Genomic DNA, 16041 nt, shown 5'->3' with positions numbered 1-16041 from the left:
AGACCCAGGACTTTAAAGAGCTTCAGCATTTGACTCAAGCCTAATTTTGTAAGATAGCTGGCATCTATGTTAATTTCACTTGACAAAATTAGTAACGTTAAGGCCTAGGGAAAAATTGTTGTGTTCCTGGTTGCCTGACCCACCCTAGGAAAAACCTGCCGACACTAGCCATTTTTTTGGGCAACCGCTGTAAAGGTGCAGAAAGGATTTGATATGACATCTGAGTGATGAAAATTTCAAAAAGAATTCAAGAGGTCTTTCATATTTTCTTGAAGACTCACTGGATTGATGTAGGAATGTGTACATGTGTAGTTAACATAATGTCATTGTATTTATTTGAAGTGAATAAATATACCAGTCCTGTGCTTGTACAAATGTATATCCGTATTGGATACAATATGATGTTGAAAATGAGCATCTTGATGCGTTTCAGTTTTACAATGTTAAACTGTATTTGTTTGATCACCTCGGCCGAAATCTATAGAAAAAGAAGACAAAGAAGAGAATTCCTACTTATACCCTAATTTTTTCAGTACCCTATCCAGAAACACAACACAAGACAGTATTGGCAAAACACTATGCACGTACTATCGGTCCTTCTCTTTTGCTGCTTGAGGGTTTTACTGAATTTCCTTTGAATTTCCACCAACTTCACAGAACAAGAGGATTGTGACTTTCCCATGAACTTGGTAAGACGCTCTTCCACGGAGAACTAATGCCGTTAGCGTGCTTGGCTGACACCTCTGTGTTTCTCCACCCAGCGTGAGAAATTGGATTACACTTACCTGACTGATCACAGTCTGAGAGAAAACAACCACTCTGGAAGAAAATTACGTTTATTGAGTTTTAAGTGTTAGAGTGGTAGCAACTATAAAGTTGTTACGGAGAAGTTATTAAGGTTCGCCCTAACTGTCCCTATTAAAAGATTGAAGGTTTCTCAGTGGCATATTTTTCTGTCAGAAATCAGATGCGATGTTGCCATGGTTTCCATTCCTAACAGGAACATACCACTAGGGATGGAGGGGGCATGGATGAGTGTTGGATGGATGGTGTGATGTTTGTTTGTTTGTTTGTATGTTTGCATACTGGTTAACCACCTCATAGCATAACATGGCTGAAGAGTACAAGCTGCATATCTGGACAGATTTATTTGATCCACTCACACAGGATGGACCCCTACTCTTTTGTGTGGCTCTCCTTAAACACAGGACCTCCATTTAACATCCTATCTGAGAGATGTTCCTTACCGGAGCTAGGTATTCAGTTTCACCTGAGTGAAGTGAGGAAATCCGTGTAAAGTGCATTTCCCAAGGGCACAACTTGTTTAATTACTGACAGTTGCATTTCAGTAACATTTCAGTGAATCAGCTTTACTGCCACTACTGTAATATTACACAGAGACACAGAGAGTATGTGAATTGCAGGGATGTCTCCCACTTAAGATGTTTTTCCATCCCACTCATTGTTTGGAAGCCCATTTTTTAAATTTCGTTGTTAAATCTGTCATTTCAAGATTATGAAATACATTTGCATCATTTTCATGTCATGAAGTTCAGATCTTTTGAATGGACAGGAATGATTTTTTTTCCGTCCTTGGTCCCAACAAGCAAATTTCCATCCCGGGACGAAGGGGCAGGTGCTGGAAATAGCCCTGAACTGAACTGAACACACTTATTGAGAAGAGTAGGGGTGACCCAGTCTGCTTGGCTATTGGCCCAGGCCACAGTGAAAGCGCCTGCTGATGAACACATTATAATATCAGGTGTATCAGGTGTATTTGCAGCCAGTGCCACAGGCAGGTACCCAATGTGTAGGGTAATGAGGCTGTTTAACGTGTTCGAGGCACCTCCTCGAGCACGGGACCCCCGTTTTACGTCCCTCCCGGAAGACGATTTCGTGGAAAGCTTCGTGAGGCTACAGCAATCCGGACGTCCTTGGTTGGTCTCCCATCCAAGCACTGTCCGGACCGCGCGTTGCTTAACTTCCGAGATCGAGGGATCGGGTGTATCCAACGCGCCACGCGGCCGTATGTAATTTATTTTTACTCTTTTGTATAAAGATCAAAGTACCAAGCAACAAAATTGCAGTAGCCTTACAGGCCAACTTCATTCACTATACATAGACTGTCAGGTTATATATTGGACCATCCTTCCTCTCCTTGTACCCGACCACCTTTGACCTTCGAGAACATCATTAACTACTTAGTAATCCATCTTGGTCATCTTGGGGGAAAGAACACAAATCGGACTAACAGAATTATCTCTCCAAGAATCTGCTTTTACGTCCGGGGGTTGCCGCTTTCCATCCTGAGATTTAAGATCATTTAACATTACATCCTCCATGGAAATGGGATTAGCTGGGATTTGGATTCCTCTAGAGAGGCTGGCTTTGGGGGATAAGAGGCTTTTAGTTGCACGTGATGGTATGGAAGCATTACAACTATTAGTGACGTTAAAGTTATGTGACAGGTGAAACTCGTGGTCTGTTTCACCACTTTAGATCAGATTGTAGCAGTCTGCACGGCGCTCGCTGTCATCCTACCATTTACTTCAAGAATGTTAATGATGGTGAATGAAGAGTAAACAGACTTAAAAAGGCAGCATAGGATTTATAAGCTAGTTTTCTGCAGTTCGAAAAGAAGCTGCTAGGGGATCTGCACTGTACTGGTCAAGAATTCCTTGATCTGGTTTTAGATTTTTCACAAATTTTTATCATCATTGCATGTAATCAAATGTCAATGCTGTAGTGCTGATGTGAATTAGGATTTTACCATGGTCAATACTGACCAACGGAGGGCATATGATGATGTATGCAATCCATAATTTTGAAACCATACTTCAACGAAAGAGCAATAATCTATAGCCATTCAGTACACTAACTAACCAAACATTAAACAATAAAAAAATGCAGGCCGAAAGGCGACTTTGTACATGTTTGTTCATTTTAAAAATTTAGAATGCATGAAGCTCGACTGTCAAAAGCTACAATACTGTACTTGGCCACTGGATGATTTCAGGCCTACAGGTATTCCACTGGCAAGGTATTGACTAAAGTGCATGTCAAATAAGGCAAATCATGAGAGATGTCAGTGATCTAGTACTATTGACTGTTAGCGAGTAACTAGGAATCTCGGAAATAGTCCTTGAAGGATAGATATTCAAATCTGTCGTGACAAGCTAGCTATCTCTGTATAAGTATAGTCTGCCATCTGCACATAATAATTCATCAAAGTCTAGTATCTATTGGAGTGGAGTTATTGGTTTTTGAATAACGTAATGCAAATATATGTGAGACTTTTTGAGGTATGAGACGTTTGGAATTTGAACAGATAGCATCTCAGTGGATGAGAGGATCCTAAACTCTCTGCAAGCATCTAGCATTTAGAGTAAGGGGTACCCTGGTAAATTATAGTCTTTCACCACTGCACACTGCAAGATAACTGTTAATGCCCTGCCATCCCAATTGCAACAGCCAGAGTTTCCTACACCCATAAACTAGGAAATGAATTCTCCTAATTTGCTGCCTTCTCACCCTTGGCCTAAGAGAAAATTGATTGAAGGGTATGCTCTGAATTCACTCCTCAAGAAACAAATTCAAGTACTGAAGAATTCGTCACTGTTTCAAACTAAGACCAATTTCAAACATAAACTGTCTTTACATCTTGGTCTTGGCTATAGGTATAAATTGTTACTGCACCAGTGCTAAGTAAGCCAAGTTCATGTTGAAGGTCAAGTGGGGAATGTCCTTCCTTCAGTCCAATGATAACACTTAAAGGAGTGGCTCAGTCAAGTCATCAAGAGGGCAAATACCATTACCGGCATCTTAAACATGGCTCAGGTCTTAGCCTCTTGACGTCATATGGTGGGAAGAAACTCCACATCAAATCCTACTTTACGAGTAGCTCACCCCAAAGCAATTTGGAGTTTAGCAGTGAACTGACAATCTTTGTACAGCAAATGAGTGAGCTCTAATATACTGAAGAAACTTTGGTAGTTTACTGTCATCTGTATTGTCTAATGACCCAACATACTGATTGTAGGTAGGTAACGTTAATGCTTAAATGGTAAATTTGGTCAAACACAGGTCAAGATTTAGTCTAAATGATAAACTTCCGAGAACAGTCTTTTTCGAATTGCTGGAGATTCACTCTTGGACACATTTGACTGTATCTCTTTTCAAATCCACTGCTTTTAGCTGAAATAAGCGGAATGTCACTATGGTCGTCCCTGGATTCAAAACTAGGTGGAACACCCTTTCTATATATACATGTATATCATATACATCAAAGGAGGTTAATGAATTTCTTTAACGTCCTTGCATATGTATACAAATATACTGACAGGTGCTATGGCCTACCTGGAAAAGATGTAAGATGTATACATATATATATCTACAACAAAGAGACAATCCATCAGTATGAGAGTTCCCACAGTTTATTTACATCTGGAATCAGATCAAAGCCTGCACCAAAAGCAACAATACATTGAATAATATTACATGTACAATGAAGATTCCTCATCATCTTTGATGTCTCTCTGGGTGTCATAAAACAAAACATCTCTTGAAGGACCTAAGGAGTTTTCTGATACTCTGACCTTCTTTAAGTTAAGCTGTACAAACTATACTCATGGCTTTTAAAATGCCAACAGAAGTTTTATCATCGATCATACTTACTGCAAATGAAGTGAAAGCACAAAAAAAAAGACCTGCTGTTGTGACTTGTACAAAATAACTTGTTTCCGAGACAAACTGATGATTTGAGACAACTCCGAGTTATGTTCTCTAAGAAATATGTTGATGGCCATTCAGGTCTTTTTGCTTAGTATGCCTGATGTTTTCTTCAATGGCACGTCTCATTCAAATCTTCCCACTCACCGGATCTCAGAAATAAGAAATTTTGCTGGCATGGCCTTGTGCATAGTGTGATAACAATGCTTCCTTGTAACAGTGTCTTATGTTGTTTTATAATGATAAATATGCATGTTAAACTCTCTACATCCTCCTGAAGAACTCAGGCATAAATAGGAGAACTCAATACAGAAACCATCAAACTGTGTCCAACGAGAAATAAATAAAAATACACTGGCTAAAAGGCAGGGCAAGTGACATTTGATGGCCTTTTGATTAATCTATGAATAACAGAGTTCCAAATTAACAAAAAAATTACTTTTTTTCTTTAACGATTCTACTCTTGGCATCATTAATACCCAGTACAGTTTATTCCTTAAGAAAACAACAGCTTATATCCCAGGTAATACTGGTAAGTCCTGCCAAGACCACCATGTCTCAAAGCAAAGCACCTTTGCACAGCTTTTGTCTTTTCCTTGGAGCACCATAGATACACAGTCAGCAAATTTTTAAAACTTCTAGTTTTACAAAGAGTCCCTTTTACTATGGCAGACCCTCTTTTAACAACTATTCCCCTGATAGGTTGTTTTTATAGTGAGAATCCTGCTGGCACATTTTCTTTTTAAGTCTAAAAAATCTAGGCCTGCCTCTTCCCCCCAATAAATGTGGATGTGGCCTAACATCTAGGCAATAGTAAGTACAATATTGTGGGTCTCTCTCTACATTTGCTAATAGCAGCAGGAGCTATGTACACGTGACACAACAATTTTCCTTTGTACAATCAACACCCTCTCGGATAAACAGGTCGTACTCTATGCAGGCTTCCACCACTTGTATTGAAAATCTAACTCCTTCAAGCATGCTTGTCAGCAACTTTGCAGGAATGACTATATCTCTTTTTTTACACTATAAGACAGTGTGCTGGAGTGTCTTTCTCTTCTCTTCTTGGGATGCAAGCACCATACATGGCATCTAAGTGTCCGACTGTCCATCAAATTACTCTGCATTCCTATAATTAGTGAAACATAATCTCTATACAGCCCCAGCATCCTTTGTACACGATCACATGACCACGCAGCTCTTTGTCCTGTCGCCGCGGAATTCCCTCAAGTCCCTCATTCGACTGTCTGAGCGACTCTGCCTCATTTTCATCGACACGTGTCTCTTTGGCGTGCGCTGCCGCAAGGCCTTGGTCAGTTTCCCCAGCGCCGCGAGCGTCGCCATCTCGAACACGTCCCTGATGCTCAACTCCGACGTCTTCGCCGAACACTCCACGTACGCCACAGCGCCGATCTGCTTCGCTACCGTCATTCCCTGTGTAGAACACGAAGAAAAGATACATCAGAAATCTAAATATGCAAACTGTTTAACAGCAAACTTCTTTGACTATAAGAAACAATATTCTATGACTACCTTGTGTGGCATTGTGATGTCCTTTCAAGAAAATATAAAGATAAGGAAGGATCAGGGCTGTCTCCAGATTTAATTTTTTTTCAGTCCCATTCAATGTTTAGGAGCTTGTGTTGTTAATCTTCAATTTCATTTCATGGAGTTCAGATATTCGGACAGACGGGGTGAAATTTTGTTTTCCGTCCCAACAAGCAAATTTCAATCCCGTAAAGGAGGGACTGGTCTTGGAAACTGCCCTGCAAGGAATACATGTAAGGCACATAAATACAAGACTGGTCGCTTTGCTGTATTCATATTTCCTTGAGCGATATTCCCAATCTCATACCACAGAGGTTACAGCCACCTATAAGTGATATATATTCCAGTTAAATGGAACAAGGATTTCTATTAGTGAAGTTTGCCTTCAATCAACCCTAAGAGAGGGTTATCATAAAACCTTTCTGTCTTATAATCAGTTTTTGTCGACTGATTCACCCATAGGTCAGACCACATCAGTAGAAAATCACTGCTATTTACTACGACCCAATCCCTTATATATGGGGCTGGTACATAGAAAGTAATCTTGGTATCCAGCAATGCAATATAAATGCAAACACAGCAAAGCAAGCTGAAAATTTGATGGTGTTGTATGGCTATAAGGTACATATACTGTATGCTACACAACTAGCGAAACTGCCTACTGCATTTTAAGCAAAACATAAAGGACTATAAGGCTATGAATTACATTCAATATTCTCGCTGCAGTGGTAGCAGAATATAAAGTAAAAAGGCTGACGCAACCCACTACTAACCATCAATTCTTAATAGTTTTCTGCTTTGAAGCAAAAGAACTCAAAATATATTCTGTGCTGTAACATTAACAGTACAGCACAGTCTCATTAATTTTGCACGCGTGATACAAGAAACATAACCGTTACATATTCTACAACTCCTAGAAGACCAAAGGTTCCAAAGGGGGGGTCACTTGAGGTGAGAATACATGACTCTGAGGGCGTTCTGAAATCTATAAGGACCTTGGGTCCCTAACCAAGGGAAGTGTAAACCCCAACGCTCCAGTCAATCAACCAATCAGTATGGTGTGATATATGACCTTGGGCCTAGCAGTATGACCTTGGCAGGCCAAGACGGCTGCCTGAAGGACCTTAATAAACTTAAGAAACACCAGGAGTTATGGGATGGCTGGTAGGGTTATTGGGTGCTTCTCCCTGACTATGGATCACAATTATATTTTGTCCTTTTTGAGACCACAGGGTGTTTCTTTAATTCACATTCTTCTGGAATTTATTCATTCTTGGAGGATAAGGAATAAAACAATTTGGAATATGGGGAATTCAAATCTAGCACAAATATATTTTTGTCCTTATTAAGACAACAGGGACATTTTCTATTCATTCTTGCGGAGTAAGGAATTGTGACTTTGTGAATATGTGAATTCAAGTTAAGCACATATAGCACAGGCAATAAGCAGCAAGTTAGCATATAAATTGTAATACCATTGGAACAAGATACCGTTGGTTGCCCTATCTTACAATATTTCTATGGTACATCTTATACAGAACAAAACAATAAACTTGTCCAGTACATTTCAGGTAAGGTTTGGTAATATTACCTAAAATGTCATGTCTGGCGGTTCTATTACAGTTTTAAAGGTTAAGGTAGTAAAAATGGTCTGTATTACAGATCTCAAGCTATAAAAATTTTGTACTGTTTTATGATAATTGTTGCCTTGAATGGCCTTGAGATAATGAATAAAAACACAAGTTTTGACAAAACACCATGAAACATATCATAATTTATACCATCAAGTCAAGTGGTTTACATCCTAGACACATCTCATTGATTCAGCCCCTTTACTACAAATAACTGACATGTAACGTTGATTTGAAAATTGTTGAAATCCCCACTGACGCCAAATTATCAATTTTTGAAATGACCCGTTATATACAACACCATTATCCAATACTTTTTTTGTACGTCCCTAAACCCCAGATTGTTTCAATCAAAAATGTCATATTCTACGCTAATGAAAAACATTAAAACAAAGTTTTGAGAGTGGTGCTACGACCTTGGAAAAACAGATAAAGCAGAAAATTGGATGATCGATTGAGACGGTGCTCATTAAAGCCACCTTTCCCTCTTGGCCTACAAAACTTTTTTATTGCATTGCATTGGACTGTAGGGCTTCAGAAATAAGGCCACAATAAGTGAATTATATGGATTAAATCCTCTGCAAAAACAAGATGCCTAAATTTTCAAAACAGACACCATAATTTGTAAGGCCACAACAAGTGAATTTTATGGATGATACCTTTTGCAGACTCCGAATTCAATGTGAGAGGGCGAAGAAAAAACAAGATGGGTAAAAAAAAAGATGCCTTAATTTTTAAGACAGACACCATAAACGTTGTAACAAGAATTGAAGCGACAAAACCTGGTATCACAGTCATCGAGTATTTTATTCCTGTATTCAACTGGTGTGGTAGACTGGTATCACTTACCAAATATGGCAACTACACTCAAGGTAACGCTACCACAATAGTGTCACTTCTACAACTACCGAACTAGTTTCAATTCTACAACAGTACACTCCTGGCTACTCCACTAGTTGTGACACTTCTAGAAGTACAATCAATGCTACCCCACGACATACTTTTGAAATTTCTCAATTTTGGACTTTCTTGTCACGTTAACCATCCCTAAATGATTGAAAATTAATGTGTGCGCTGATGTGATCCATAAAATTTACTTGCTGTGGCCTAACACTTTCTTCAGGCATGAGCGTCTCCAGACTTCTGCAAAACCTCCCTACAGTCACGCTTAAATTTCTACAACAACTTTCTACCATTTATCTTAGTTCTGAAAGTACCATCCTGCAATAACATTCAACCATGCCATCCATATCTCTCTTCATCATTCACAATAGCTTACACAACCCGAAGGCCGGTGTCCTTTATTGGAAGAGCGCGAGAATTGGAATAGATAACGCATGTGCGGGCTGCTTTAAACGAGGCACTTTCCTCACAACGACCTTGAAATCTCCATTGCTTATTACTTGCGATCAATACTTCTGCTTAGCTACAGTTCAGCAACAAATTCTTTTGAAATCACTAAATGGAAGTCCAAGCCGCATAAATTCCACGATCAATATTTCACAAATGTACATGAATATCTGCATAGCAATTTCCAAAAGTCATGAGTGCTACACGTACTTGGGATTAAGTTTTCACAATCAGTAGGTTGTTAAAATGTTTTAATCAAATAATGTTATCCTGCTAAATAAAAGAAAATATTTTCCTGTACATGAGTCTACTATTCTAAAAATGTTGATGAATCTATAATCTATTTAAATATTCTGGAATGTACCTTTACAAAACCCTTCTACCTTTACTGCCTGCTTAACTTTCAAGAATATGTCGTTGCCTACTTCGATATCGAGCAAGAATAAAAGATTGCCCCCTTAAATACTTATTCATTTTCTTATCCTCCAAGAAAATGGTCTAGCATGTCATGGTAGGCTTTTCAATTTCATATATCCTCAGGGAATGGGCCAAACCTCAGAACGACTAATGCTAAATCTTATTCATATATCAGTTTCTCCTCGCACTAAATCCCGCGGGGAAAGCTACCGTTTTATTGCCTGAGACAATATGGCAGGCGAGATAGGGCGCTCTCTCGGTTCAATGATCCGCAGATATATCCCGCTTAGTACCGGGTGCCATTAAGGGTGATTTATCTAATCATAATCCAGGCATGAGAGCCGTTCTTCCAACAAAACTGTTGCATAGCTAAGCTCGAGTGCAGACAGCAATTTGCGATAATTGCTTTGGTCCCTGTTATGGGCAGGGATACGGGAACGTTACCATCAGACTCTTATTACAACAAAATTGATCAAAAGCTTCTTCACATGTGAATCGAAACCTGGAAAAAATGCCGGCTTTCACAATAACACAACCATTTGATCCTAGCTTTGGAGACAATCACAGAAGTGATATAAAAGGCTGTATTATTGCTGCTAAATTGAACGGGCGTTACTATCAACATGAGATGTTATTGGTGACCGCTTGAATGTGAATCACGCTCCAGATACGGCTATAATATGGCCCTCAACTGCCATTCAGTTTTCGAGATTAGGCGGCCAGATCATTTCTTCTCAACAGGGTTCGCATAGACGGGAGACAATCAAAGTTTCAATACAATTTCGCCGACTTTTCTGGGCCATCGCGCACTGCGTGACATGCAGTTATGAGTTGGGTCATCTTTGTTCTCATATATCTCTGGCTATTTCCAAAACCTATAACAGTTTTTCATATGGCAGAGACGGAAATCGTTTCGTGAGTCGTGCCACGTTTTGATCCCAAGGGAGAATAGGGTCAAAATCTTCCCCAATGATTCATCTTATAACATACTGCGCAACTTTCCAGAAAGGGGCCATATCAAAAGGCCTGAAAATATCAAATAAATTTGTTTACAGGTTTCAACAAAAAGCCTTTAAAAAAATAAACCCTGCTACTGAAATGGCGAGGAAACTTGCTGCCCTGTGTGCCACTACGCATTACAAGGGTCTGAACGAACAAATGCACCGGTATCAACATTGTCCATACTTTGATTGACAGACTCTAAATTAGTCTAATGTTAATGTGTGACTGGTGTTGTTAGGAAAGGTATGCTCCATAAAGCACCCTTGATGAATTACAAATCACTCCATTGGCAGTCAATCAACTTGGTTAATCAGTTGATTACAGGGGGCATATTTATGCTCATCGACATGTGTTCCAACAGAGAGATTAATCAATGGTTGAGGAGCCTTCTCCATACCAATGAAGAGTCTGTGCATTTATGGGGAACAAGGTACTGCTGGTTGACTAGCCCCCTGCTGTAGTGCTATTGTCAAACTATATGATCAAATGGCAATAGAAATGGAGATGGGCACCATCCTCAAAAGGTGTGGAAAAGATTTGAATCTTTTAACACAGAGGTATAGCTGGTTGCTAATGCTATTAAATGCATTGTTAAGAACAAAATTTGATGAGTGACTTAAAGTTGAAGGTGGTAGCTTGTCATGATGTAGCCTGACTACATCAAGCTTCTAGCAGTCTTCCACTGGAGGCAGGAGCAGCCCATGACAGTGAGAACTTGTGTAACACAGGCTGGTAATAATGAGATTTCATTTCTTCTGGCCACAAAACTTTTCTTTGTTATTGGGTAGGCCGACTACTCTCTCTTCGCAGCCAGGGGCTGAATTGCGAGGAGCTTACAATTGGCGGGGCTTATGAACCTTCCATGGCCTAGAAACTCAAAATTGCCACTGTATGTTTTTTTAATTCTCCTTGCTTCTGGGCAAACAAATAAACAAACTAATAAAGACAGTTCCCTTCTGGTGTCACCTGCTACATAACAGGTAATGCTAGTGTAACACTTACAATCTGGAGCCTGGCAGGGCAGTTTGCAGGAACGAAAATTATGATATAAAAGACGGAAGAAAATAAATAATCCTGAGCATAATTTGTATACAATTTTTGATGTGCACTTTTATTTTCTTGTTTCTGCAACTTAAAGAATTGTAAATGTGACCTTGGCATAATTGCATCTAGCAGAACATCACTCTTCAGACAGTTTTGAGGGAAATGTTCCGCCATTACATTTGCACCAGATGTTTCCATGTGCTTCTGCTGGGTTTTCTATTGATTAATGTGTCCGCCCTGGTTTGAAAAATGGGCGACGTTAAGTGTTGTCATTTATAGCGCTCCCGGGGGAACGCAGTCTTCTGTCTAAATGAACCTTCAGAATCACTCTCCCTCGCGAGAAGTGGGCAATCCAGGTAGCGACGGACAGTAGCGAGTTATCGTTCTACCGGAACGCCAGACTCGGAGACTCCGACGGCTCATTACTGTCTTCCGGAGCCACGCCACCATGTCAGGACGGCGACTACAAATGCACCGTCACACTTTTATGGGGCACTAAAGTTAATTGCGGAGTGCAGGCTTATCATTACTCACAGAATGACACACAAAAAAACTTAAGGCTAACTCATATCCAGGGTATCATCCAAGCAGATGTTAGAATGGCTGCCTGTAACATTTTCTGTTCTTTGCTTACTGTTCCCTAATGTCTTGTGTGCAAACATGGTCTAACTACAGTATGGGTGAAGTTTCTAAACTCCTACTCATCTGAATCTCTATCTATATCTAATTATGATGTATATTGCCAGAGCACTTTCTGGCGGCATTACGTCAACTTAGTATTTTTCCAGCACCTTTTACTTTTAGGTAGGTGATTTGTTTGTATTTTCAATGATGTATTTAATGTATTTTGGGATCACTGTTTGTTGGGTATGGGCCATATGCTTGATGCAAATAAATAAAGCAAATCGAGTAACTTTTTCTATCAACCCGGTTGTTACCCGACCCCACATTATATGAGCATATTTTCCCACTGTGTGAACTTTTATGATGGACTTAAGAGACATAGAACCATTATGAAAGATAAAAGCTAGCACAGCACTTATCCTCCAATTTCACCTACTTTCTAAAGCCTACCCTCAAGCATACCAGCTTATGTACCAGGTTATATCATAAACTAGGATATACAATGATGGAACACCTTTTGGGAAGCACTGCCATGGTACTTAGCACTCCTCCTTAAGGATCCATCTGTCACCAGTAATTGCTTCCGTGCATCTTAAAGATGTCTCTGTCCAAGAAGTATATCTTGCTTAAGTGGCTAAGGTGCTCATTTCTTTCCTGGACTTGTGCCATGTAATGCTTGGCTTTAACCAATTAGTTTAAATGATGAGGATTTTGTTGGCCTGAAATGCAGATCTGTCATTCTTGATGACTTGCTTCTTTTAAAACAATCGTGAAAGTCGGCATCGTTTGTTATAGATATTACAGAACAGAGCTGACTGAGCAAGATTAAGTTGACAGTCAGGTAAACTTATTCCACTCCTCCATGAGTTTCCCATCCAACTTTCTCTATACCATAACATTGAACATACATGTACAGGAGTAGTATTGTAAAGTGTTTTGATCTGTAGAATGCTACACACCAGTACTGAAGACAACATAAAAGTTACTGCATCTTCAGAATCAGTGAATGTGCTTTATATTTGACAATTGTGACAAAATTCATCACTGCTGAGGGTGATCTATCTAATATTTGGGTAGGAATTTCAACTGTCTACTTAAGCCTATCCCATCCAACTATCATAATACTATTAATAGTATCATTTAAGAATTTTGGGAAAGGTTGGTACTACAGTGAAACAAGTACAAGTGACCACCTCTACAAAACTCATAAGGACCACCTGGCTTATGTGACCACACTTTTTTGAGGTCCCTTCGAAGATTTTTCCCACTGACACAAGCATTAAGAATCCTGTCTATAATGACTACCTGTCCACATAGACCATATTTTCTCATCCCCTGATTGGTCTTCTTGGCCAGTTTTGATTGAATTTATTTCTAAGATACACACCTGTTCATGACTGACTGGACTCCTCCCCACGATGGCCAAGTCTGTCACTGTCTTCAGGTCTTGTCTCAAGTCCGCCTTACAGCCGACCAACAGGATGGGTGCACTGGGGCAGTATTCTCTGACTTCTGGGTGCCACTGGATGATAAATACAGAACAGCCTCCAGTTTAATTGGGGAATTCCAGTTTGATTTAGGACTACCTCACACATTTCAGCAATCTTAAACCCAAATGGATTAATATCACATCTGGTAGGTAAAAATGAAGTTTAAAATATGTAGCAGCCATTGATGACCTCCTGGGAATTCCGCAGACTTCGGGGAAATGGGGCTAGAATTCTGCAGAATTCTGCAGAATGGAGCTAGAATTCTGCCGAATTATACTTCCAAAACTTATACCTTCCAAGTTGGTGTTTTCTTCCTTCAAGTTCAACTTGGTGTTTTCTTTCTGCACAACATCACTGAGACAGTTTAAGGAGGAAGTTTTAACCTTTAGCACATTGAGTAGCCATTTGGCACTCAATTCTCCATTGGTTACAGAGTTAGGCAGCAGGGAGAAGGTTACTCTTGCTGTCACTCATACTGTCTAAGATACTTCATTGTCACCCATGTTGAAGACTTATGATGTGCCATCAGTACAAGCAAACTTCTGTTGTCAGAACTTATTGATTTTCAAAAATTCTATTCTTGGTCAGGTACTACAGGTAGACATTTGACACTGTATACATGTATGTATTGATTATACGGTTTGGCTGCACAGAGATGGTTAGATCTTCTTCAAATGTCAGATAGTTAGTAGCCTGAGTACCAGCCTCCGTAGTGACCGCTGGCTCATGGTTAACAAGCGATTTTTTTTTAGCCAGCGGTTACTACGAAGGCTGGACAGTTAGTACAAGAAAACTGAACTAAATACAAGGAAGTAGCTAACCCTTTGTAATAGCCTTCGGCTAGTTGGGTAGCCCTGGCTGTACTTCTTCTACAGCCAAATAGATAAATCAAATTAAAGTGAAAGCTGACCTTTTTGACCACTCCATCTAGAGATTCTGGCGTTCCGATGTCGAAACACGCTAGGATGACGTTGCTGTCGGGATATGATAGGGGGCGCACATTGTCATAGGCTGTTTGTCCTGCAGAAAAACAAAAACAGTCAAGAATTTAGATGAATAACATGAAGAAAAGTATGCATAAAAGTATGGCCTTTCTTTAAAAATTGATGGTATCCGATGTGTAAATATATACATTTGTGCAAAGAAATTTCTACCTAAAATATACAACAATGTCACTCTTCCCTGTTGTATAGATCCAAATGTATGTCTTAACTTAACTACCTTCACCAAGAAGATTATGCAGAGGGTAGCGTTTGTATGTATGTATGTTTGTTTGTAGAAGACCAGAATAACTAAAGAACGCCTGGATGGATTATCTTGATATTTGGTATGTTGGTAGTTGTGTATTTAATGACATAATTTGTATGTATGCATGCTAGACTAGATAACACTTGAAAACCCAAACCTCTCAAAAAACCATAAGTTTCCTAAAACAAGCCGAGCAACAGACCCAACCGAGCGACAAATCATCACCGCTCCAAACATAACCTTGGTGGAGGCAAAACTCCAGATATGAGCAGAGATAAATCTGGTCCTATCACATCTTCCATCACTCCCCTTCCTGCCATGCCAGCAGTATTCAAAGCATGACTTCCATAAGTTACAACCCAGAAAGGCTGCTACCAACTTTGATCCCAGGCACCACTGGCGCAGAATAGATAACATCCTTCCATAGCGCCCAACAAACGGCTTGACTGTAATATAGGTGGAAGTGCACCTTATCTTAATGAAGGCAGGAGTGAGCGATATGACAGCTTTTACATGCTTCCTCTTAGGCGTGCGCGGCCACACAGACTGAATTTCATGTCTGCTGGATTCTTCCAAGAAGAAACTGCGTGTTTCTCAGAAGAAACACAACACAAGATGCGTTTCATCCTTTAACTCAATAAATATAGACTTCCTACATACATGAATATTGGAAGCTGGAAACTAGCTAAATACATGTATCGTTTCTCCACTGGGAAAAAGTGATAAGGATGATTCGGCCCTTACCAACAACCTGGTCAACTCGGCCCAAAACCCTGATCAACTCAGCCAGGGTTAGGGTTAAGGAGTTTGGCCAAGTTGACCAGGGTGTTGGGCCAAGTTCATCTGATTGGCCACGGGCAGAGTTGGTAATTTAAAGACCGAAGCATCAGACATCCGGGGGAGAATGTGGTGGTAAAAATGAGCACCAAGATATAACATTGGAAGAGCCTGGGAGATAA

At 39.9% G+C, this 16041-nt stretch overlaps 1 protein-coding gene across 1 annotated transcript in view; it reads right to left on the bottom strand.

Moving 5' to 3' along the window:
• Positions 1–4417: 4417 nt before the first annotated feature.
• LOC136446681 (rho-related GTP-binding protein RhoN-like) overlaps positions 4418–16041 on the bottom strand; it is a 50941-nt gene continuing 39317 nt past the window's right edge. The window contains exons 3-5 of the mRNA XM_066445149.1: positions 14745–14854; positions 13732–13866; positions 4418–6162 (exon numbers count right to left, since the gene is read on the bottom strand). Of these exons, the coding sequence (XP_066301246.1) occupies positions 5911–6162; positions 13732–13866; positions 14745–14854 (497 nt within the window). The 3' untranslated portion in view covers positions 4418–5910. The remainder of the gene's footprint in view (positions 6163–13731; positions 13867–14744; positions 14855–16041) is intronic.

This window comes from Branchiostoma lanceolatum, chromosome 13, assembly GCF_035083965.1.
Source record: "Branchiostoma lanceolatum isolate klBraLanc5 chromosome 13, klBraLanc5.hap2, whole genome shotgun sequence".
Classification (NCBI taxonomy): Eukaryota; Metazoa; Chordata; class Leptocardii; order Amphioxiformes; family Branchiostomatidae; genus Branchiostoma; species Branchiostoma lanceolatum.
This window is presented reverse-complemented; position numbering and strand designations above follow the sequence as displayed.